Below are 22536 nucleotides of genomic sequence, written 5' to 3'. Positions count from 1 at the left end.
GCTATACACTGCCCACCTGTAGGCCTGTGTCTCCTCTGTCTGTGCAGACTCTTCTGTAGGCCTTTCTGTAGATCCTGCCATTTATATTGCAGCCATAAAGCAAACAAGTATAAATGAAGTAAAGTTATTAATGCACTTGCAGGTAGGCTAGTTCCTCCATATAACAGTTATCTGAGAGGGTTTATTCACTGTCCAGTGCAATGGAAACAAATGGACATTACAAAGTCTTATACTTTCCTTTGGAAAGTTAGAAAATGTCCACTTACTGCACATATTTCAGCTCCACTTTCTTGGGAACAGATACAAGTGTTGGTGTATTATGTACAAGTGCACAAAAGAGGAAAACACAATGTCATTACAATGAACTACACTCGGGAAAAATGTGATCAATAACTCATGGCAAAATATTTTTACATTAACATTAAGTTTATCAGTTTTCACTTTCACAAGTCAAAGCAATTCATCATTACTCAAGATTTAACAGTTGAAATGACTATACGGCCTTAATTTAATGCAGCAAAAATTATTTTGCAGTGTAGGAGAGTAAGATCTTTTCTTTTTTCTCAGCCTTTTTCTCGGTTGCTTTTATAAACAGTGCCTTTTATAAAAGAGACTATAATATAACGAAAAATTACCATTATATGTAGAATATTTTTGTACTTCACTTTTATTAGTTCCCATGTTCTAGTGTGGTGACTCTGACATTACAATGCACAAAGTAATTATGCAATTATTAAAATACAAAAATATAGGCTAATAAGTGATAAAAACATCTAACATGGCCACTTCTAACGGATTTAAATACTTTTAGATACTTTTTGCCAGCCCTCTCTCCTGGCTTTTGCAGACTTTGAGGTGTTCCCTGGCGTTTTGATTAAACATTAAAATTCCAAATAAACTTCGACTATTAGTTCTTGCTCTGCTGAGGAGAAAAACTGAGCCGCTCTTTGGCCACGCTGAGCAGCCAATAGCAGCGTAGCTGATCAATGTTTCTACTATCGATACATATCCCCTTTTAAACCAGCGCATGAACGCGCAATTATCTCAGATAACTCAATCCAGCGACACTAATCATAAACAACAGGTGTGTTCGAAGAACCCAATTAGCCGGATCATGATTAGCACGATGATATCATCTTGGATGTCTCATTTGATCTCGGATGTTTTAAGCAACGTACGAAGAACGGGCCCCCGGTGTAATCAGGACCTGAGGCCTAATCCTGCCTTAATCGAAGCCCTGTCTGTGAAACCAGGCCATAGTGTTTTCCAGTGGCGATCCACTGATCCGGTGCAAATATAAACGTGATGGAGCAAAATGATGCCCGTTTGGGCCGTTCACAGAGAATGCGGTTTTTATGGATGGCCATTCCATAGTATTTGCATTGTTTTTATGTAAACGCGGTGTTATAAATGTGCGGCGCTCAAGTTAAAACAGGATCTACTTTCAAAAAAACACATCTCTACAAAAATACATGTGGCGTCAGATGTAACTTGTGCCGTTGTTCATATTGACATCTGACTGACACACTTTAAAAAGTTGGACACAATTCAATAAATGACAATAATGCTGTCTCCATAACTCTGCTCCAGAGACATCATCTAAAGTGCATGGAAGAGATATTCTGCCAGTAATATTGTTATTTAACAGCTTCACGGCCACAGAATCAGCCCTCAGAGTTTGCTTATTGTTACAGAGGACACGGATGGCATACGGGCATCTTGCTTTAGTATGCATGTTTTTTGAATGCAAGGTTTTCATCTAATATTAATATTTTATTTTACTTCATCTTTACTGTTTCTCAGTTACCAATAACAACACTGGGAATAATAATAAGTTGCTCTAACTTGCACCTCGTTCCTCTTGTGTTTGCTTCATCACGGCTGCTCAGACTGTTGCATAAGCTTGACCTGTAATGCAATAGTTATTCAGGCATGTGTTGTAATGTGTGTCCTGCGCAGGGGTCGTACCCGTCCACACTCCCTCCGCAGACGATGCCCCGTCTCTTCACCCCTCAGACTGATTCTGCTGGAGCGCCACGGCCCGGCCTGAGACCACAATACCCACAATACCCTGCCACAGCTCCAGGTAACCACATCAGCTTCATAATACACCCTGATGACTAAGAGCTGCCCTCGACTAAAGGTTTTTCTAGTCGACTAGTAGTTGTTCATTTAAGCCATTAGTCGACTAATCATGCGTTTATATTAATAAGCCATCTATCATAATAATGCCCCTTTAATCGCCTATATATATAATACATAGTCTAATCAGCGCTCAAATGCACACGTAAAGCTTGCCACACCACATCAGCTTCATAATACATCCTAACAACCGCTTCACACCGTATTTTTCCCGGCATGCATGTGAAAGCACACTTTTGATGGACAAAATAAATATGATTTCACACAAAAAGTGCCCAAAATGCACAGAATAAGCATGTCTAGTGTGTTTTAACAGGAACTGGAGTATGTCAGAAAAGAAAATGAAGATTCAGTAATATTTATAGAAGATTTACCCATTTAAACTTGTTTTTAATTATTCAGTTTGGGTGAAAGTATGGTGTTTTATATATTTTTTAAAAACGAAAGTAAACTAGCCAGAAAATATGATGTAGAACACAGACAGGTGAATAGGCTTGCACTAGCCAAATCAAACCCGAGTGTGCGTGATTTTATCTGTCTTGTGAACATATGGAAGTGACTGAAACGACAAGATCGGGGCTGTTTTCTTGGTTGTTTTTGTTGTTTACTATTTACATGCCAATGTTGTACTCCTCCCCATCTTAACAAACCTTCAAAACTATCAAGTTTAAAATGACCAACTTCTGAAAACTAGTTTATAGCTGTCTTTGTGAAGTAATGCTCGCTTATATGTAGCTTTGGAGCGGCTATGATTGATGTGTGTTGCTTTTTCAAATGTACGTTATAAGCGACTCACACTCGCAGTGCTTTCAGAGTGAGCAGCGTTTACTGAGCCGTACGTCACTGACAAGCTGCACATTACAAATAATCACAGCCTTTGCGATTTCAAAATCACGATTAGCCAAATCGGTTTAAGCGGGATTAATCGGGCAGCCCTATTCATAATACATCCTAATAATAAACTTTTTGTACTCTTAGCAGAGTCTTAAGGTACTTGCACACTGAGTCCGAGACTTTCATATGCGTTTTGTCGTATTCGTCATTCAGTGGCTCTGAATTGTCAAACGCCTCTCAAAATGCTTGAGCTACAGATGCGAAAAACGCAAAAAATCAAACCCGATCCAGATTTTTTTATGACGGACGAAAGTTTCGGAGGCAGTGTGGTAACGTGATTGACGCAACGTGGGTTCGTATTTATTTTATATTTGACTAGTGTGCAAGCACCTTTACACATCGACCCCAGAAACACTCTAGTAAATGTTTCCTCCTCCAGGTTTCCCTCAGTCTCAGCCGTTCCCTCAGTCCGGGTCTCTCGGTGGCCCTGCGGGCTTCATGTCCGGCCCGTCGATGCCCTCCTCCAGCCTGACGGGTCCTTCAGTGCCGCCCGCGTCTCCGCCGGGACCCCTGGTGTCTCCATCGGGACCCATGATGTCTCCTCCACCCGCTCCAGGGTTCATATCTCCCACCTCTCTGCCAGGCGGACCGATGCCCTTCGTCCCAGGCCCTCCACACACACAGGGGCCTCCACACACATACACACCTGCCAGCGGTGTGTATACGCCTCTCGGAGCCGGTTATCCTCAGGGTGGACCCGGCGCTCCAGGAGCGAAGAGCTTCGCCGGCACCAGCCTCCCACCTCCACCTACAGGTACATGCTGAACCCTTCAACAGTTTGGAATGATTAAAGGGATAGTTCACCCAAAAATGAAAATTAGCCCATGATTTACTCTCCCTCAAGTCATCCTAGGTGTATATGACATTCTTCTCTCAGACGAACACAATCAGAGTTATATAAAAAAAATGTCCTGACTCTTCCTAGCTTTATAATGGCAGTGAATGGCTGGATAAGTCCATAATAGTGCATCTATCCATCATAAAAGTGCATCTATCCATCATAAAAGTGCATCTATCCATCATAATAGTGCATCTATCCATCATAAAAGTGCATCTATCCATGTTACAGTGCATCTATCCATCATAAAAGTGCATCTATCCATCATAAAAGTGCATCTATCCATCATAATAGTGCATCTATCCATCATAAAAGTGTATCTATCCATGATAAAAGTGCATCTATCCATCATAATAGTGCATCTATCCATCATAAAAGTGCATCTATCCATCATAAAAGTGTATCTATCCATGATAAGTGCATCTATCCATCATAATAGTGCATCTATCCATCATAAAAGTGCATCTATCCATCATAAAAGTGCATCTATCCATCATAAAAGTGCATCTATCCATCATAATAGTGCATCTATCCATCATAAAAGTGCATCTATCCATCATAAAAGTGCATCTATCCATCATAAAAGTGCATCTATCCATCATAATAGTGCATCTATCCATCATAAAAGTGCATCTATCCATGTTAAAGTGCATCTATCCATCATAAAAGTGCATCTATCCATCATAAAAGTGCATCTATCCATCATAATAGTGCATCTATCCATCATAAAAGTGTATCTATCCATGATAAAAGTGCATCTATCCATCATAATAGTGCATCTATCCATCATAAAAGTGCATCTATCCATCATAAAAGTGTATCTATCCATGATAAGTGCATCTATCCATCATAATAGTGCATCTATCCATCATAAAAGTGCATCTATCCATCATAAAAGTGCATCTATCCATCATAATAGTGCATCTATTATCATAAAAGTGCATCTATCCGTCATAAAAGTGCATCTATTATCATAAAAGTGCATCTATCCATCATAAAAGTGCATCTATCCATCATAATAGTGCATCTATCCATCATAAAAGTGCATCTATTATCATAAAAGTGCATCTGTCCATCATAAAAGTGCATCTATCCATCATAAAAGTGCATCTATTATCATAAAAGTGCATCTATCCATCATAAAAGTGCATCTATCCATCATAATAGTGCATCTATCCATCATAAAAGTGCATCTATCCATCATAATAGTGCATCTATCCATCATAAAAGTGCATCTATCCATCATAAAAGTGCATCTATCCATCATAATAGTGCATCTATCCATCATAAAAGTGCATCTATTATCATAAAAGTGCATCTATCCGTCATAAAAGTGCATCTAATATACATTACATTCTTATAGAATAAAGTCCATTTATGGCCACTTTCCGGCTGAAGCCAAGCCTTTCGGGCCCTCTCTCCTAAACACAGAAAGAGAGACCCTTTCTAGGCTGCTTTCCAAGAAACACACTCGCATACATATAGTGTACATTAAAACAGAGATGTGCAGAGAAGCAGGAACTGCTCTCCGCTCCGACCCCTGGAGCCTCGAAGACCAAAGAGGGAGACAGAGACGGAGAAGTCAGGCTGATGAGATTTATCTTGCAATAACTATATTTATTTAAACCATTTTATAACACACCTCTCCATGACCAAATTTAAATAAAATACAAAAATGTTTACTTTTCTTCCATCCTGTAATAGTTTGGCAGTTAAATGCCCCACAGAATGTGTTTTCATTCCATCGTTTTTAACGTAAACTCCGGCCCAGACGTGATTGGCCGTTGCGCTCGCATCTCGCTTCCATAGTTCTGCAGAGTGTCGTGTTACGCGGCTTTCTAAAGCGCGACGCTCAAGTTAAAATAACTTTAAAAAGCGCGTCTCTAGATCTGCGTCTCACGTTTAGACATGCAGAACCCGGCGAAAGTGTGGGACGAATCAGATGTTTTTGTGTGTTTGAAAGAAGTCTCTCCAGGGGCCGGTTTCACAAAGCTATTTTAGAGCGGCCTATAGTGTTAGACAAGTCTATAATGTGCTCATAGACTAGATCTAATGCAAGTTAGACTGTTTCACAAAAATAAAGCCCGACTTAATTTAGACCAAAAACAGTAGACACCCCTTAAGCCTGTTTTATACTTCTGCGTCGGACCTACGCCGAAGCCTCTACGCTGTAGGCAACGCATTGGTTTTCATTTATACTTCTGCGTCGTAGTCCGCGTTGACGCGCGCAGAGGGAGCATGTGAAACCCGAGGGAGGGGTTCTAGCAGACCAATCACAGCGCTTGTGTCCGCGTAGAGTTGACGCGTTGTTACATTTTTGGAGAGGTGCACGTCAGGGTACGCGCGCTACACACAGCCTACAGCGTGAGTTCGACGCAGAAGTATAAAACAGGCTTTACCCCCAGGCTAACTCAGGTCTAAGACTCTGTTACCGTGGCAACCAGCAGTAACAATCAGTTACATTACAAACAGCCGAAAGAAAAGGGAAAATGGCTCATAATTTAAACATTTCTTCTTGTTACTACATTCTCCGCTAAAGTAAAATGTCCTTGTAACTGTTACACTCCTCCAACACACACATGTTCTCCGCTGGAGTAAACTGCACTGAGCGGCTGAATGCGCTTACTCGATCCGCCATGTTCTTTGTTTTGAAAAGTGTCTTAATTTACCCAGAATGCATTGCAGTGTAGTCCTACTTAAGATAGTCAGAGTCTTCAGTGCTTTGTGCAACGGTCTGATTTAGATGTCTATCTGAAGTCTGACTATCTACTATATCTAAGCCACAGTCAAAGTCTATCTGTGTGAAACCGGCCCCGGGAAGAGCAAGAATAAATGATCTACTCACCATCATGTTCAGTGATTAATGATTAAAAAAGGCACCAGCTGATCTCCTTTTGTTTTAGGAAGGAAGTAGCACAGGTTTGGGGAGAGTAACTGATGACGGAAATCTCAGAATTGTGAATTTGTTTTTTGGGAGTTGAAAACTCCTCTGGAGTGACTCTGAAATATTGTTCCTGCTGTTTGATTTCCAGGATATTTCCCATGGCTGACTTACCAGACAGAAGAGGAAGGTGTGTGTGTGTGTGTGTGTGTGTGTGTGTGTGTGTGTGTGTGTGTGTGTGTGTGTGTGTGTGTGTGTGTGTGTGTGTGTGTGTGTGTGTGTGTGTGTGTGTGTGTGTGTGTGTGTGTGTGTGTGTGTGTGTGTGTGTGTGTGTGTGTGTGTGTGTGTGTGTGTGTGTGTGTGCGTGTGTTATATAAGCTTCAGAACAGAGACATTGTGTTTGTTTATAAGCTTCAGAACAGTGTGTGTGTGTGTGTGTGTGTGTGTGTGTGTGTGTGTGTGTGTGTGTATAAGCTTCAGAACAGTGTGTGTGTGTGTGTGTGTATAAGCTTCAGAACAGAGCATTGTGTGTGTATTCCAGTGCTTCTTAGGGACAGCAACAGTCCAAACAGGCCATCCTCGATCTCGGCTCGTCTAATACTTAATGCTGACTGATGATGAGTTGTGTGTCAGAATAATAATAACAGCACACTGATCGTGTTGAGCTTCCCGTGTGATCTCCCGGAGGCTCATGGGTAATTGTGTGGCTTCTGAAGGCTGTTTGCAAGTTTGCTGTGTGTGAGTTTTGCATTCGGATGATATAATCTGACAGACTGAGAGGAAGGAGAGTTAATAACACTGTTCAAAGTTTGTATTTTTATTCATCAAACCTGCATTTATTTGATCAACAATACAGTAAATATTGTGAAATATTATTACAATTTTAAATCATCTGTTCTCTATGTGAATATATATAGTAAAGTGTAATTTATTCCTGTGATCAAAGCTGAATGTTCAGCATCATTACTCCAGTCTTCAGTGTCACATGATCCTTCAGAAATCACTCTAATATGATGATTTGATGCTCAAGAAACATTTATGATTATTATCAGTGTTGAAAACAGTTTTGCTGCAGTTTAATGCATCCTTGCTGAATCTTACTGACCCCTAAACCTTCAGACGATAGTGTCAATCAGGCAATTGTGAGTGTGTGAGTGAATGTCAGATCATCTATTAGTGCTTCAAACCCGACAAACTCCTGTATGTCAGAAGTCAAGTTGATGAAGTGTGTTTGTGGGTCTTCCTGTACGATAAAGGAGAAGTCGTCGATGCGGTGACTTTCACACATTTATAAGTGTGACTTTAGTGTCCGGATGAGTTTTGCTGCTGCTTTATTAATGCATGCATTATTATTCACATGCATGTTTTGGTGACTGTGAATCTTCTCTCTTCAGCGGCTCATGACGGGTGGAACGACCCTCCGGCCGTACGCTCAGGACAACGCAAGAAAAAGGTATTTATTTGCATAATGATGTCAATAGCGATTATAATGTATTTAATGGGAAACAATATGACGAGTCCCAACCAAGCGGCAACCTTCCCGTCTCTCTCTCGAATCCGACACTGAAGAGACTTCAACTGCAGTTCATCCCCTGGCCACTAGAGGCCGGCTGCAGAAGAGACTCAATCCCATAGACACGCATGTTAAAATGCCCAACTTTACAGCAGAAAAACACACGTTTACAGTCTGGTGCTAAAAGTGGTTTTGGTCTATATCGCTAATGTTGTCCTTCATGACGACTGTGAGGACGGTGAATTTTTTTTATAACTCGTCCGTTTAAATTATATTAAGCCTTAAAGTTCTGCATAATTAAGGGCGTGGCCACTTGAGTGACAGGTGGATTGCCACTGATGTCACTACTAGCCGTTTGTCTGCTGTGTGTTAGCGTCACCTCAGCTAATCCGCCTCGCTGCACATTGTCGTTTATCCGCGAGTGACGCGCGGCCAAGATGGCGACGGCCGGCTCCGCCCACTTTGGGCTTCAAAAACGCTCTTCAGAAACACTACGGGTGACGTCACGCACACTATTCACATATTTTTTTACAGTCTGTGGTTTATATAGTGTGTGTGTGTGTGTTGTACAGCTGCCAGAGAACTACACTCCTCCTGCTCCGATCACAGCGCCGGTGATGGGCTTCCCAACGGAGAATCCTGTGCAACAGGACCGAGTCCAGGTGCCGCCCGGAGCCCCTCAGGAGCCGAACATACAGGTCAGAGGTCATCGTGTTAGAGTCGGGTCAGATGTGCTAGTGTGATTTAAGGCTGTCAAAATGGCTGAAAAGATCAATTTGAATTTCTTTCTTAAATTATATTTTTAATTCTAACGGCAAAAAGTGCTGTATTGTCTCCTATGCCCACAAGAGGGCGCAATAGGCAAATATAAACCAAATCAAGCGTCGCATCTTTTAATGAAATGAAATTAAAATTCACTTTTTAAAGGGCATTATCTTTTGAAACAATTGTTCTTAAATAAACCATTTCCCGCCATTTTTCAAATGAACAATGGCGTCGCACTGCGCTGTAAACTGGATAAGCTAACATAAACACACCGCGTCAGTGACGTCATCATGTCTCGTGTCTTCTGACACACCAAAAATTCGAAAATGCACCGTTTTTGCATTCGAATGTGCATGAAAAATGAGAGAATACTTTATTTGATTTTTGTTAATTAAATAAATGTACTGTATTTTAGTTTGATAATGTTTTTTTTATAATTTTAAGCCGCGTCAATTGCATCATCATCGTGTCTCGCGCGCCTCTCGACACAACTAAAATTTGAACGCACGGTTTTTGCATTCGAATGTGCAGTTTTTTATTTTATTTATTTATTTAATATTTTATTTTATTTTGTGTTCTAGTCTTTACAGCAGCTTCCTGCGGTGCGAGTGGGACAGAAGGAAATCCCCCCCGAACACATGATCATCAAGACCACCTTCAGCAGTTTAGTTCAGCGCTGTCAGCTGGCCGCCGCAGACCCGGTAACACACACACACACACACACACACACACACACACACAGCATAACTCTAATCTGATTGGCAGGCTTTATTCAACCTTCTGGAATCAGTCACAGGTTTATAACCAGTCCACAAACAAGCAAAGTATTTGGTCGATACAATCTTTTGCAATAAAATCTTTTGTAATCTTTTATCATGACATTGCAGCACAACTGTTTTCAACATTGATGATAATCAGAAATGTTTATCATATAGTCATAAATCCTCATATTAGAGTGATTTCTGAAGGATCATGTGACACTGAAGACTGGAGAAAATTCAGCTTTGATCACAGGAATAAATTACACTTTACTGTATATTCACATAGAGAACAGCTGATTTACATTACAATAATATTTCACTATTTTACTGTATTTTTGAGCAAATAAACGCAGCTTCAGTGCAGCAGAAGAGACGTCTGTAAGAAACATTAGGAAATCTTAATTACTCAGAGCTGTTGAGCTGTAGTGTATAATGTACAAACACAAAGCCTTTAAAAAAAGATCTTATTATTATGTCCTGTATACAGAATTAATATCCAAATTATTGATTTAAGAAGGTGAAAAATTAATTACATTCTCAAACGTATCAAATATAAAGAAATTCATTATTATTGTCACTACCCTCATAATCACATTAATCCCAGAAAAAGATGTGCATGTGATCAGAAGACGAGCTCATTAAGTCTCTTCCTGTAAGTGGGAGGATCTTTGACCACGATAAGCTGCAAAGTGCATTTGATTTTTCTGTTAAAATTTCTTATATCAACTTTCCCTCCAGCAAACGAAGCGCAAACTTGACGACGCCTCCAAGCGACTCGAGAGTCTGTACGACAAACTGCGGGATCAAGCGGTGAGTTGAAGACGTTTGTTCCCGTCTGACGATCAGGGTTCATATAAAAGCTGCTTCAAGTGCTTGAATTTGACCTTTTGAAAGTTGAGTCTTGGAAAAAACCCTTGAAAACAACCATATTTATCAAAAGGTACTTGAATTATTGAAAGACAATATATGTGGCCCCTGGATCACGTCACCAGTCTCGAGTCGCACGGGGATATCTGTGGCAATAGCCAACTATACATTATATGGGTCAAAATTATCCATTTTTCTTTTATGGCAAAAATCATTAGGATATTAAGTAAAGTTCATGTTCCATGAAGATATTTAGTACATTTCCTACTGTAAATATATAAAACATGTATTTGTGTGAGTGAATGTGACTGATCTGATATATATATATAGAGGCATCTCGCATGGCTATGAGCGTGATATTGCTTATATAAATATAAATATATATATATAAATATATAAGTATATGATACAGCTTTCACTCTTCAGGTCAATCATATTTCATGGGAGAAACAAATCAGTTTGAATAAGGAAAGCGATATCTTTGTCATAGTGTCCTCTCAATGGTTACAGTTATTATTTCTTCCATTTTGTTTTATTAGTTTATTTCTGTTTATCTATTTACCTTTTTTTTTTTTTTTTTTTGCAAGATAATAAATATATTGTTTGATAAGTGAGATCTCTGATTTTAGTCCTTGAAAATCAAAAAGTAGTGCTTGAATTTGATTTTACAGTGTCTGTACGAACCCTGGTTTCACTATTAAACTGGTGTTTTGTGTCGCCCCCGCCAGCTTTCTCCCAGCATCCTCGGCGGCCTGCACGAGATCAGCCGCTGTGTCGGCGAGCGCAACTATCTGCAGGGTCTGGAGGTTCACACACGGGTCGTGAGCAGCAGCAACTTCAGCGAGATCTCGGCGTTCATGCCCGTCCTCAAGGTGCTCATGACCATCGGCAACAAGCTGGCCGTGTGACGTCTCTCTCTCTCTCTCTCTCTCTCTCTCTCTCGCACTGAACTCAGAACCAATCCAGTGCTAATAGCCCACGCTGGTGTTCTTCTCGTGCGTTTGCTGTTCGCTTTCCTCCTCATTCATCCAACACAAGCAGAACGACTGTTCAGAAAACCATTATTGCGCGATGTGTTGAATTGAATGCAACGGTTTGTCTAAAAACGAGCGGAACGAATTGCTTTGAATTCAATGTTGAGACTCTAAAGATAAGAATGTGCAGAAACTGTTAATGCAACAGTTTAAGAATAAGCCTTAATACACGAGCAAACTGTTGCATTCGATTCAGTTTGAGAACGTGCTATTGTGCGTAAATCCATTATTGCGTAACGTGTGTTGAACTGAATGCAAGTTTGTCTAAGAATGACGCGTGAGTGTGAATCATTTGTACAATCATTGTGGCTCTGGATTCAGTGTCGAGAAACACAAACCCAACGATTCGAGCACGGTTCGTTCATTATTAAAGATCTGATGCTGTCTGTAGTTTAGTCGATGTTAGAGGACGAGGGTGATTACTGACTGATTGAGGAATTGTGGGAATGATTTTCTTCTGTGTGAAGGAGGGTGGTTTTATATTGCACTTGACGCTTGATCTGCACTGCTGTTTCTCCTCCAAACACTCCTGTAGAAAAGTGTGACGCTTCTCCAGACGGGACCGAGTTCTGCTCGAGATCTTATCGAGATGGGAACGCGTGAATCTTGTCAAAAACACGTCCGGGTCAAAATCAAAGAAGAAAATGAAGGAATTGACAGTAAAACGGCAAAATTCATCATTTTTTTACTTTTGCGTATTTTTGTAATTCCCCAAAAAACACATTTTTTTATTCAGTTTAAATGATGTGCAACATGCATATGATGTATAAATACTTCTGTTTATTTGCGAATGAGAAATGCATTGAAATTGAATATTAATAATCGTATAAATTATAAATATATTTATATAATTTCTCCTGATTTTTGACGTGGACGTGTTCTTGACGGAGTCTTAAATCTCTACAATAACTGCAAAGAAACTGAATGCAACTAAACAGTTAATCTGATAAACTAGTTCATCTTTTTATGCGTTTATGAATGTCAGTGTTCTGTGTCTGAAACCGATTCATTCTGAGGTCATTAATGAAGCTTGAAAACACTTGAAGAAAAATAAAATACAGGACTTTAATAAATAATCGGTGTCTCTTGTTTTTTTTCTTAATGTCCACAGCTTGACCTTTACAACTAATAAAGGGCAATTATTAAACAATATCAGCATTCTTCAGAATAATGTTCAGTTGCTTTGTGTTGAAACCAACCATCAACTCCTGAGCTTGATCTGGTGCAGGAAAGGCAGATGAAATCATATTAAAATAATAATTTCACACACAAATCATTGTGCTCAGTAAAGACGATCTCTGTTGAGATGAGGGTTAAAATCAAGTCATTTTCTGCATTTGCAGTTCTTAGTATTTCGGTTTTCTCCTGTAGAGGGCGAGAAAGAAACATTTTCCAATTCATTACATCACGTAAAACATGTTTGATAGCGTATTTCTCTTTATTTAACACCCAAATATACTTGATTATACATGCATAATCAAGTAAAAGTCCAAATTTATTTCTATATTCACATTCAAAAGCAACCAGAGTTGCACCAAAGTGCTGTTCAATAAAACATTGAGCATATATAAAGCAAGCATGCAGCAGACAAAATATAAACAAAATACAATAATAATAAACTCAGTAATCGATAGACTTTAAAAAATATATTTTATCATGATCCAGTTTATCTTATTAATCAATAAAGTATTAATAGACTATTTTAGACCAAATTATTAAATGTATCAAATGCAATTTTATTTTGCTTATATGACTTTTCTGAGGGACAAACTGCACTATCGCTCATGGAGAACTCCGTAAACACATCAGAAAGTTGATTACGAGTGTTTCCGGTGGGTTTAACGGGGTGTGTCACACACACACACACACACAAAAGCGTGAGAGTCTGAAAGAATGTGACCGGTTTGAAACCGCAAAGTGAGCCGTTCATGAACATCATGTCTCATTTCAGCGCTGCATTGAACATTCGAGAACAGCTCGCTGATTGGTCCGCCGGAGTCACACGGCGATGCTGATTGGCTGACGTTGATCTGCTGTTGAAATTCCCGGGATGTTGTGAACGCTGTGACGCAGCACCGCAAATGACCGGGAATAACACACTATACTGTGTGTGTGTGTGTGTGTGTGTGTGTGTGTGTGTGTGTGTGTGTGTGTGTGTGTGTGTGTGTGTGTGTGTGTGTGTGTGTGTGTGTGTGTGTCTGATCAAATGTGGATATTGACACAACGCCACATGACATTAATAAAACAGTTTATATTTAGTAATGGCATTTTTATCTTTATAATAGCCTTTTGTTGCTTACATCGTTAAAAAAAAACGTAATTATTAGTTAAAATATGATTCTGAATATGAATATGAGTGTAAGAACTGTTTCTGTTCACTAAGAAAGTTTTAACTGCATACATTGCACTTCCAGACTGAACTTTCCAGTGAATGCAGACGAGTTCAGACACGCAGGACTAATCACGACCTGCAGCGTAATATCATCGTGTCAAAGTACGGATTATAACATTTTAACCTGATTTGTACATGTAAAATGACTGTGAACTTTGCTCCTATATCTCCATCCAGTTTATTTACATTCCTCTTTTTTTTTTTCATTGTGTTATAATTAAACACTGAAGAAAACCTGCTAAAAGAATGTCCCGCAAAAAAACACAGTTCTTTAGGAAATGAAGTGCACGTGTCAGAAAGTTGAGAAGCTCTTTGCTTGAGACTTTATTTCCAGTAATAGATTAAGAAACAAGAGTCTATTCACTATTACAGGCTGTTATCACAAACAAGAACATCATATTAAGTTTTAAGAGCCGACGGCTTCTTCCAAACAGCATGAGAAATATCACAACCGCTCGAGTCACGAGAGTCCGAGTGAAGGTAAGGCGATCTGTCCTGTGAGAGGAACAGTGAGCGTCTTCAGTCTGTGAGGAATTACAATCCAAATCGTTTTTAAAGTTGCCAAACTATTTAACTACGTGCAACTTGTCAAAGGAAAAATCGAAAAACATGGAAAAATAGCATTGAAAAATCTCTGAAAATACATTATGTTTGATTAAACACACATGCATGCAAACAAACGCTTTTGGCAATCTGGACAATAACACCAGCAGAGCCCGTATTATTATTATTATAATTACTGTAAGTGTTTCATAAGATCTGTATCCATATGCAATAGAAAAGAGTTCTGTATTAATACAGCATGCTTACATTAACGCTCCAGATGTGTTTTTAGAAGATGAAACCGTTAACGTAGGAACAGATCTTGCACAGTTAATTACAATACAAAACCAAACTATACATTTTACAGTACAAGAATCAACACGCTCAATCATTGTCACGCATTCGCTCCGGCTTCTGGATCCTCCGTCAATGTCTTGACATGAAATTAAACGCAACTTTTCTCACAGCAAGTGAGTTGATCTCGACCCGGAAAACAAACAAAAAAACAACAACGAAACAGACAAAAAAAGACTTGCTGTGCTGAGGTCGAACACTTAGAAATCAAGCATCATTAATAACAACAGATTCCAACCGTTCCTCCAAAACATGGACAATTTGTGCAAGTATGGCAACAAAACAGTTTGGCAATATTAAATTATTAAATACGCTCGCTTGATTCGTTAAGGTGCAGCTGATGTTAAATATTAAATAGATTTAATTTCTCCCAAATTGCACAGCTAGGGTTTGGTAAGACGCCTGGGTGACGGGGTCGGTGTTTCGCTCCTGCGTCGAGGAAAACTCAGGAAAACTGGCACGTCAGCTACTGAAGCTCGGACTGGGGTGTCAAAAACATCGACAAGCCGGAAACTAAATCTGAATAAGCGCTACACACACACAGCTCGGATCCCCGCGTTAAAGCTTCACAGGCTAGACTGGGATAAAGAACATTTGTCATCTGGAACTTAAAGCAGAAGCTTCAACACTGTCGTCGAAACTCCCCGTCACTGGAAGGACCGATTGTCCTCCTCGTTTTCCGGCTGGCAGTTCGTTGGGATTGAGGGACGATGGGATTGAAGGCTAGCCGCTCCTGTGACTCCCGTCTCCGGTTCGCTGGACTCGGGCGTTCACCGCGTCCCGGGACACGCGCTTCGGGTCGCTCGCCAGGCGTAGGAAGCACATCAGGTCGATGAAGCACGTGGTGAGGTTGAGCTTCCAGCCGTACTCGCTGGTGGCGTAGTCGAAGGGGAACGTGTGGTGGTAATTGTGGAAGCCTTCACCTGAGGAATCAAACCAGGAGATATCCGATCATAATCATTAACATGCAAACCAAGAGCAGCCGGACTAGACCAAATTAGACTTTCTAATGCAAAAATGCGCTTGTGTCTCATATTTATATCATGATAAAGTGATATCATGATATTTTATACAACAGTTCAATAGTTGAGTTAATATTGTGTTATATTTTAGACATGATATTGTTCTCCAAGTGAAACATTACCAATAAATCCAGAGCAGAAGTGTGTTGTGCGTCTCCGATCAACACACAGCCGTGTTTCGTGTCTGAATGAATCAGTGTTTTAAAGCGAATCAATCGGATGAAGCAACGATTCAATGACTCATTCATAAAGAGAGCCATTTACTGCATTCCTGAATGAATCAGTGTTTTAAAGCTAATCAATCGGATGAAGCAATGATTCAATGACTCGCTCATAAAGAGAGCCATTTACTGCATTCCTGAATGAATCAGTGTTTTAAAGCTAATCAATCGGATGAAGCAATGATTCAATGACTCGTTCATAAAGAGAGCCATTTACTGCATTCCTGAATGAATCAGTGTTTTAAAGCTAATCAATCGGATGAAGCAATGATTCAATGACTCGTTCATAAAGAGAGCCATTTACTGCATTCCTGAATGAATCAGTGTTTTAAAGCGAATCAATCGGATAAAGCAATGATTCAATGACTCGTTCATAAAGAGAGCCATTTACTGCATTCCTGCTGAATCAGCCGTTTGAAAGAATCAAATGAATGATTCAATGACTCACTCATTTAGACCGTTAAAGCCACATACTGGCAGTTTCAGTTTCTTATTTAGAGTATCAAATAAGAAATTATATTAGATGTATTTTTTTATATTTAATCCATGATAGATTTTCATGACAATTCGGCACATTTTCTTTCACAATTATCATTATGATCAACATTTTATTATAGTTTGTTTTGTTTTTTAATCCTCAATATTGTCAGTTGTGATTCTCCATAGCATCTTATTTTATTAAACGCAATGATTTATCAAATAAAGTCAGTAAAAATTAAAAAAAGTTAATCAAACACTCACAACGATGTAGAAATATCATTGTTTGTTTTTTTGTACATCACTGAGAAGCTGAACTTGAGGTTAAATGTGCAGAAATGTCCTAAAAATAATCGTCGGCTATTTTTTCCTTCTCTTCTCATGTCTCTCGTTCCGAGTTGAAGCTGGTGTGAACTGTGGGAGTGTGTGCGCGAGACGTACCGATGGCACTGAAGGTGACGAATCTGTTCTCCCGGGGGTTGATGGTGCTGTCGTAGGGCCGGTTCCCCCACATGTGTGCGGCGCTGTTGACCAGCCAGGTGGAGTTCAACACAAGCGTGTATCTGAGGACGGTAGGAACGAAGTACGCCACCCACAGCGACTCGCCCCACACGTACCAGGGCACGAACATCGGGAAGAAGAAGCACATCAGCAGCACAGACGGCTTGTAGTACCTGAGAATCACAAGAGGTCAATCAAACTGAGTTAAACGTGCATCTTTAGGAGGATCTGTTGACAAAAATGCAATATGATAAACATAACTATGTTGTTATGAACCGTTATGTTTTCATTACCTTAGAATGAGTCATTTCTCTCTACACACACCGTTTCTACAGTGGCCCTAAACTAGCTAAAGTCAGCGAATAAAACACTGACACAATGATGAACAGGTAACAATAATAATCGATCAATCAATCAATCAATCAATAACTTCTGTTGGGTGCAGTTCACAACCTCACCACTAGATGCCGCTAAACTGCACCTTTAAGTGGCCAATGACGGTTCATTTAGTGTCCGGTTTGATCTCAGACTTGCCTCCTCTGAAACATGACGACCTTATCGGCCTTCAGGTCGCTGATCTCCAGCTTGCGTCCCTTCTCGATGACGTCAGGGTGTTTACGGACCAGGAGCCAGCCGATGTGAGAGAAGAAAAACCCGCGCACGGCGTTGTGAGGGTCGGCGTCCGTCTCCGAGTACTTGTGGTGAACGCGATGATCACGTGACCATTCGTAGATGTCATTCTACAGCGGAGAGAGCGGATTAAGAGGCATTTCTACACTCGTTCAGCACAGAAATTACACACCACATCTGTAATACGGCTTCCTTCAAATCTAACAGTTAATGCACAAATAATAACCTTTATATGGAGGTATTAATCATGCTTGATCTCAGACTTCCATTTGTGCCATTTCAGAGTTTGCATCACTTTACTACAGTTTTCCCACATGTTAGAATAATCAACATTTGAAGAGGATCAAAAACTTTCATGAATTATACATGCATTCAGAGTGAATGTGTGCATGTTATGACTCAACTCTATACTAATGTACGCAATCATGCCAGATTAATCTGTTTCAGGCTTCATCTACAGCGTCTCACCTGGAAAGCCATGGAGTTGGCGAAGGCGAGGAAGATCCGGAGAGGTAAAGACGCTTTATAGGATCTGTGGCTCCACAACCTGTGGGCGCCTGCGGTGATTCCCAGAGCGCTGAACACGAAACATCCGAACGCTGCAGGAAACAAACAACAAGCCTTTATATACTTCTGCAAATAACCTGAAAAATTAATGCAGTTCCTCAGAGCCACACAACTAATGTTTAATTTTTCATGCAGTTCAATGACACACCTGGACTTTATGCATCTCGTACATCATCTGTACTTTTAGAGCAAATATGCTGGAAAAACTCATCCTTAGTAAAGTAACAGCTAGGAGTGTGTGATACTGATATTGGATTTTCTCAAAAATGATAATTAGACGATATTTTTTCGAGCGTGTTATTGCCTTTGTGTTTTTTCGAGTGTGTTATTAATCTTTGCAATGCAGAGGAAACTCAGAATCTGCATCTGAAGAGGCATTTACATGCATTTACCGTACACAGACTGTTTGATGCAGCTCATCAATGCATTTAACCTGCAGTTACAAATGCATAAATTATGTTCGGCTTTTTTAAACGCAAAACGTTGAATAATGATATTTAGAAATTATTTAAAATATGAAAAGATACTTTAAATGTGAAATTAAAACCGCCAGTAGGTGGCAGCACGTCACTGCTAATGAGTGAGTCAATACGTTTCAACCATAGACTGTAAAAAAAAAGATGGACGACGCCCCTTCGCTCTCCTCCATTGGTGAGAAGTGAAGCCGCCAGTGTCCCGATATGGCGCTGACATCTGCGCAGTAGCGATCTCGGGACCACAACTGCGCGGTCGTGAGCAGGAAGTAAAGCCGCGAAACCAAGGCCCCGCCCCCTCACTCTCGGTGTGAAATAATTATCGGAATTTAGATATTAAATTTAAAGCTCCAATCTCTTCAGTCCTCAGAAGATCCCGAAAAAAAGTATGTTGGTGCTTCAGTGACTACTTCACTCAGAGAACCTGTCAATCACAGCTGTCAATCATAACGTCACACCACACCACAACTTATTTTACAAACAAACACTTGAATTTACATCAGCGTGATAAAAACGACAGCAAATGACAGACACCACCTTCGGAAAAAAGATATTTGAAGTGTAATTCAATTGTTTAGTTGGTCTCACGTCCTGTTGAATAACACGGGGAGGCGGAGCTTATGACCTATACTAGGACCAGCCACCGGGGGGCGATCGAGACGCTTTGGCTTCACTTTTCAGGGCTTGTGCGGCACGCTTGGGTCCAACCGATTCATTCACGAATTAAACGTTTGACTGTCTTAATGAGCGAGTCATTGAATGATTCATTCAACCGATTCGTTCATTCAGTTATGAAACAAATCGTGTGTTGCTCAGAGACGCAAAACAGTCCTGTTGCTTTTTTCATTGGTGAAATAGAACAAAAACAGGCAAAATTGTAAGTCACTTAATGTTAAATCAATATCACATATGTAATCATGCTGATATTTGGAGAAAAACGTCGTGTTTATTTCCACATGAACAGCTCCAGTGTTTTCAGTGTCGATTCGCAGTAAATGCTTCTCCATCTCTGAGTTTGGGTTGCTTTAAACATGCGTTTGGGAGCGTAACATGTGCAAACCATCTTCCCAAACTTAATGGGAAGGAAGAGGCACCTAAAAATGGGCTTTGTCAACCGAAAGGAATCTGGATAGTTGCCGATATATATCGCGCACAACTCTCCTCAACAGGACACGTGATTTACGCAATCATTCATTCATGATAAAAATAAAAAACATGCAAGTAAAACAGTTCGAAAAAACGTTACAGTTTTTACAGTCAGTGCATAAAATTAACATATTGATGTTTCTCTTAAACTTTCTAAAGTTTCACAGCTTTAAGAGAACATTTTACTTTGCATATAATCAGTCATTTTGTCTAATACTAAATAAGCACATATGAATGAGATTTAAGATGCATTTAAACAGCACATGACTTAAATATAGCGCATGCATCATTAGCAATTGTTTGGAAAAGAGCAGCGGGAACATTGTGCTAAATATCTCTTTCCGTGCTCTAGTTATTATTAACGTTGATTTGTGTGTTGCAAAGTGTGATTTTAATACTCACTCCAGATGAGTGTGAAGACAGATGCAGATGGTACCAGCAGAAGCCCATATAGAGCTGCAGTGTGCAATAAAGTCATCAGAACCACATTTCTCCAAACTATGACGACGGGAGGTTTAGGCCCTTCTTTCTCTTTATATGTGGTGTCAAACACGTCCTCCACGGACTGCTCTGGACGCCAGACTGCGGTTTTAATATCCATATCAGGCATGATGATCACTGTCAACACAAAAACACACACTTTCGTTAGTCTAACATTCAATGCAAGTGCGATGCAGCAGATCCAGAACCAGCAGGACAAGCAAAGCTAGCATAAACTGGGTCATGACGCCACACAAAAAAATACATTTTCTCAGGAATGAACACCAAAACTTACCAGACTGATGCAAAGGGTGTGTGAGTGAATTCAACGCACGTGCAAGATCGTATTACAAGAATATCCTGGACACACACTCGCTTGTAACGCCGCTGTGGATGTTGGTGCGTAGTGCTGTCGCGAGCGGAGAAATAGCGCTCTGTGATTGGTCGGAGAGTTTGACACCACCCTAAAGGGAATGCACGGATTGGCTGATGCTCATCTGATGTTCGCTTTCTTTTTCTTAACTTCACACACCAGCATCCCCGTACAACCGAATTTCTAACAGAATCGGTTCGCGTATTTATACCGTGAATGCGCTCACCCCACCGGCGAGGAGTTTCTCCTCTCCAGCCAATCAGAGCTCGTGCTGTCACGGCCACGAGCCCTCTTTCATCACTTCACAAGCTCGTCATTATTTTCAAATAAGACTTGCTCTTTTATTATCGCTTTATAACGAGCATAAATGATGCTAAATACTGATACGCTGATAGCACGCCGAGTGAACCACAGTTACCCAGGTGTTTTCCCAAAAGCCTGGCCTTAGTTCTCAGTTCCATAACTCTTCTGATTAATGGACAGCCTACGCATGTAAAATAAATGAATCGATTCGTTGAAATGAATCGCCAGGGACACTCTTGGATGTTACTTCTACTTCAAACCAATCATACAGAAGATGAGCATTCATATGATGCGTTTTCATCTCGCGTTTAGCGTTTTCAAGGAAGGTTTTAGTTTTATATAATAAAAAAAGACTTTTTTGTGAACCGATTTGTTCGGACGGTTAATTTAAAGGAATCGATTCACCAATTCGTCCGTGTTTTTTTTTTTTTTTTTAACAAGTTATTTATTTTTAGTTTTGATCTGTTATTCTCTTTTTTTCCTGTTAATTTGTAAGTGGAACAAATTATAATCAAATAGCTACATTATAAATCAATTACTATAAATATTTTGGTAACACTTGTTGGTTAACGTAGTTAATGGAAAAATACAGCTGTTCATTGTTTGTTCACAGTGCTTTAACCAACATCGACAAATACAACTTTGGATTTTAATAGTGTATTAGAAAATGTTCAAATTAACATTAAAGATTAATAAATGCTGTAGAAGTGCAGTTCATGATCATGTTACTAACTAAAACCTTATTGTATAGTGTTACCAATATGTTTTTATGAATTTGGAAAGGGATTAAATAATAATAAAATAAAACAAAAGTAAATGAATAATTACATATAGGCTAATATACTGTAGCCTATTTATACATATAAATAAATTACAATTTATTACATTTAAATTATATTATCTGATTGTTCTTTTTCATTTATTATTTATTTTATTTCTTTTTTTTAGCGTATTTTAAAAATGTATATGAAGTTTTTCAAGATCAAAGTAGCTTTGCTGGCATATAAAAGTAAGAGAACAGGTCAGTATTTTATTAGCAGTAATTCTCAATCAGTCCTGCAGGATTCCTGATTTTCTCACAAGTGTGTGAGGAATTCCTCAGCTGTCCGAAGACCGGATCATCTCCACTAATATCTTTTAAATCTGTGTTATTATTTCTGTGCATTGAGATACAATCTTCATCCATATCATACTCTTCTCTTTCTGAGCATATAATTAGTCATATGTGGTCGTGCAAAACTTCCCCGGTACACCGTGCCCGTCTGATGGGCAGTGCGCCATGTGGCCCGGTGACAAACTGATATAAAGGAGACACTGCATGGTAATTCCACAAGATCCGATCCAGATAATGATATTGAC

The 22536-nt window shown here is 39.7% G+C and overlaps 2 protein-coding genes across 3 annotated transcripts in view; one reads left to right on the top strand and one right to left on the bottom strand.

The window, feature by feature from the left end:
* sec31b (SEC31 homolog B, COPII coat complex component) overlaps window positions 1-12771 on the top strand; it is a 40784-nt gene extending 28013 nt beyond the window's left edge. For both annotated transcript variants that reach the window (XM_084434049.1, XM_084434050.1), the window contains exons 20-26: window positions 1960-2086; window positions 3416-3790; window positions 8150-8208; window positions 8841-8966; window positions 9615-9734; window positions 10533-10604; window positions 11390-12771. In XM_084434049.1, coding sequence (XP_084290175.1) covers window positions 1960-2086; window positions 3416-3790; window positions 8150-8208; window positions 8841-8966; window positions 9615-9734; window positions 10533-10604; window positions 11390-11569 — 1059 coding nt within the window. In that variant the 3' untranslated portion in view covers window positions 11570-12771. The remainder of the gene's footprint in view (window positions 1-1959; window positions 2087-3415; window positions 3791-8149; window positions 8209-8840; window positions 8967-9614; window positions 9735-10532; window positions 10605-11389) is intronic.
* Window positions 12772-14382: 1611 nt separating this feature from the next.
* Window positions 14383-21366, bottom strand: scd (stearoyl-CoA desaturase (delta-9-desaturase)). The gene is made up of 6 exons (XM_084434002.1): window positions 20797-21366; window positions 20424-20639; window positions 18304-18434; window positions 17740-17945; window positions 17146-17378; window positions 14383-15907 (listed from the first exon to the last, which is right to left on the bottom strand). The coding sequence occupies exons 2-6, from the start codon at window positions 20629-20631 to the stop codon at window positions 15708-15710; spliced, it is 978 nt and encodes a 325-aa protein (XP_084290128.1). The 5' UTR covers window positions 20632-20639; window positions 20797-21366; the 3' UTR covers window positions 14383-15707.
* Window positions 21367-22536: the final 1170 nt, after the last annotated feature.

This window comes from Rutilus rutilus (genome assembly GCF_951802725.1).
Source record: "Rutilus rutilus genome assembly, chromosome: 16".
NCBI classification, from domain to species: Eukaryota; Metazoa; Chordata; class Actinopteri; order Cypriniformes; family Leuciscidae; genus Rutilus; species Rutilus rutilus.
The sequence above is the reverse complement of the archived record's forward strand: the minus strand, read 5'-3'. Positions and strand labels throughout refer to the sequence as shown.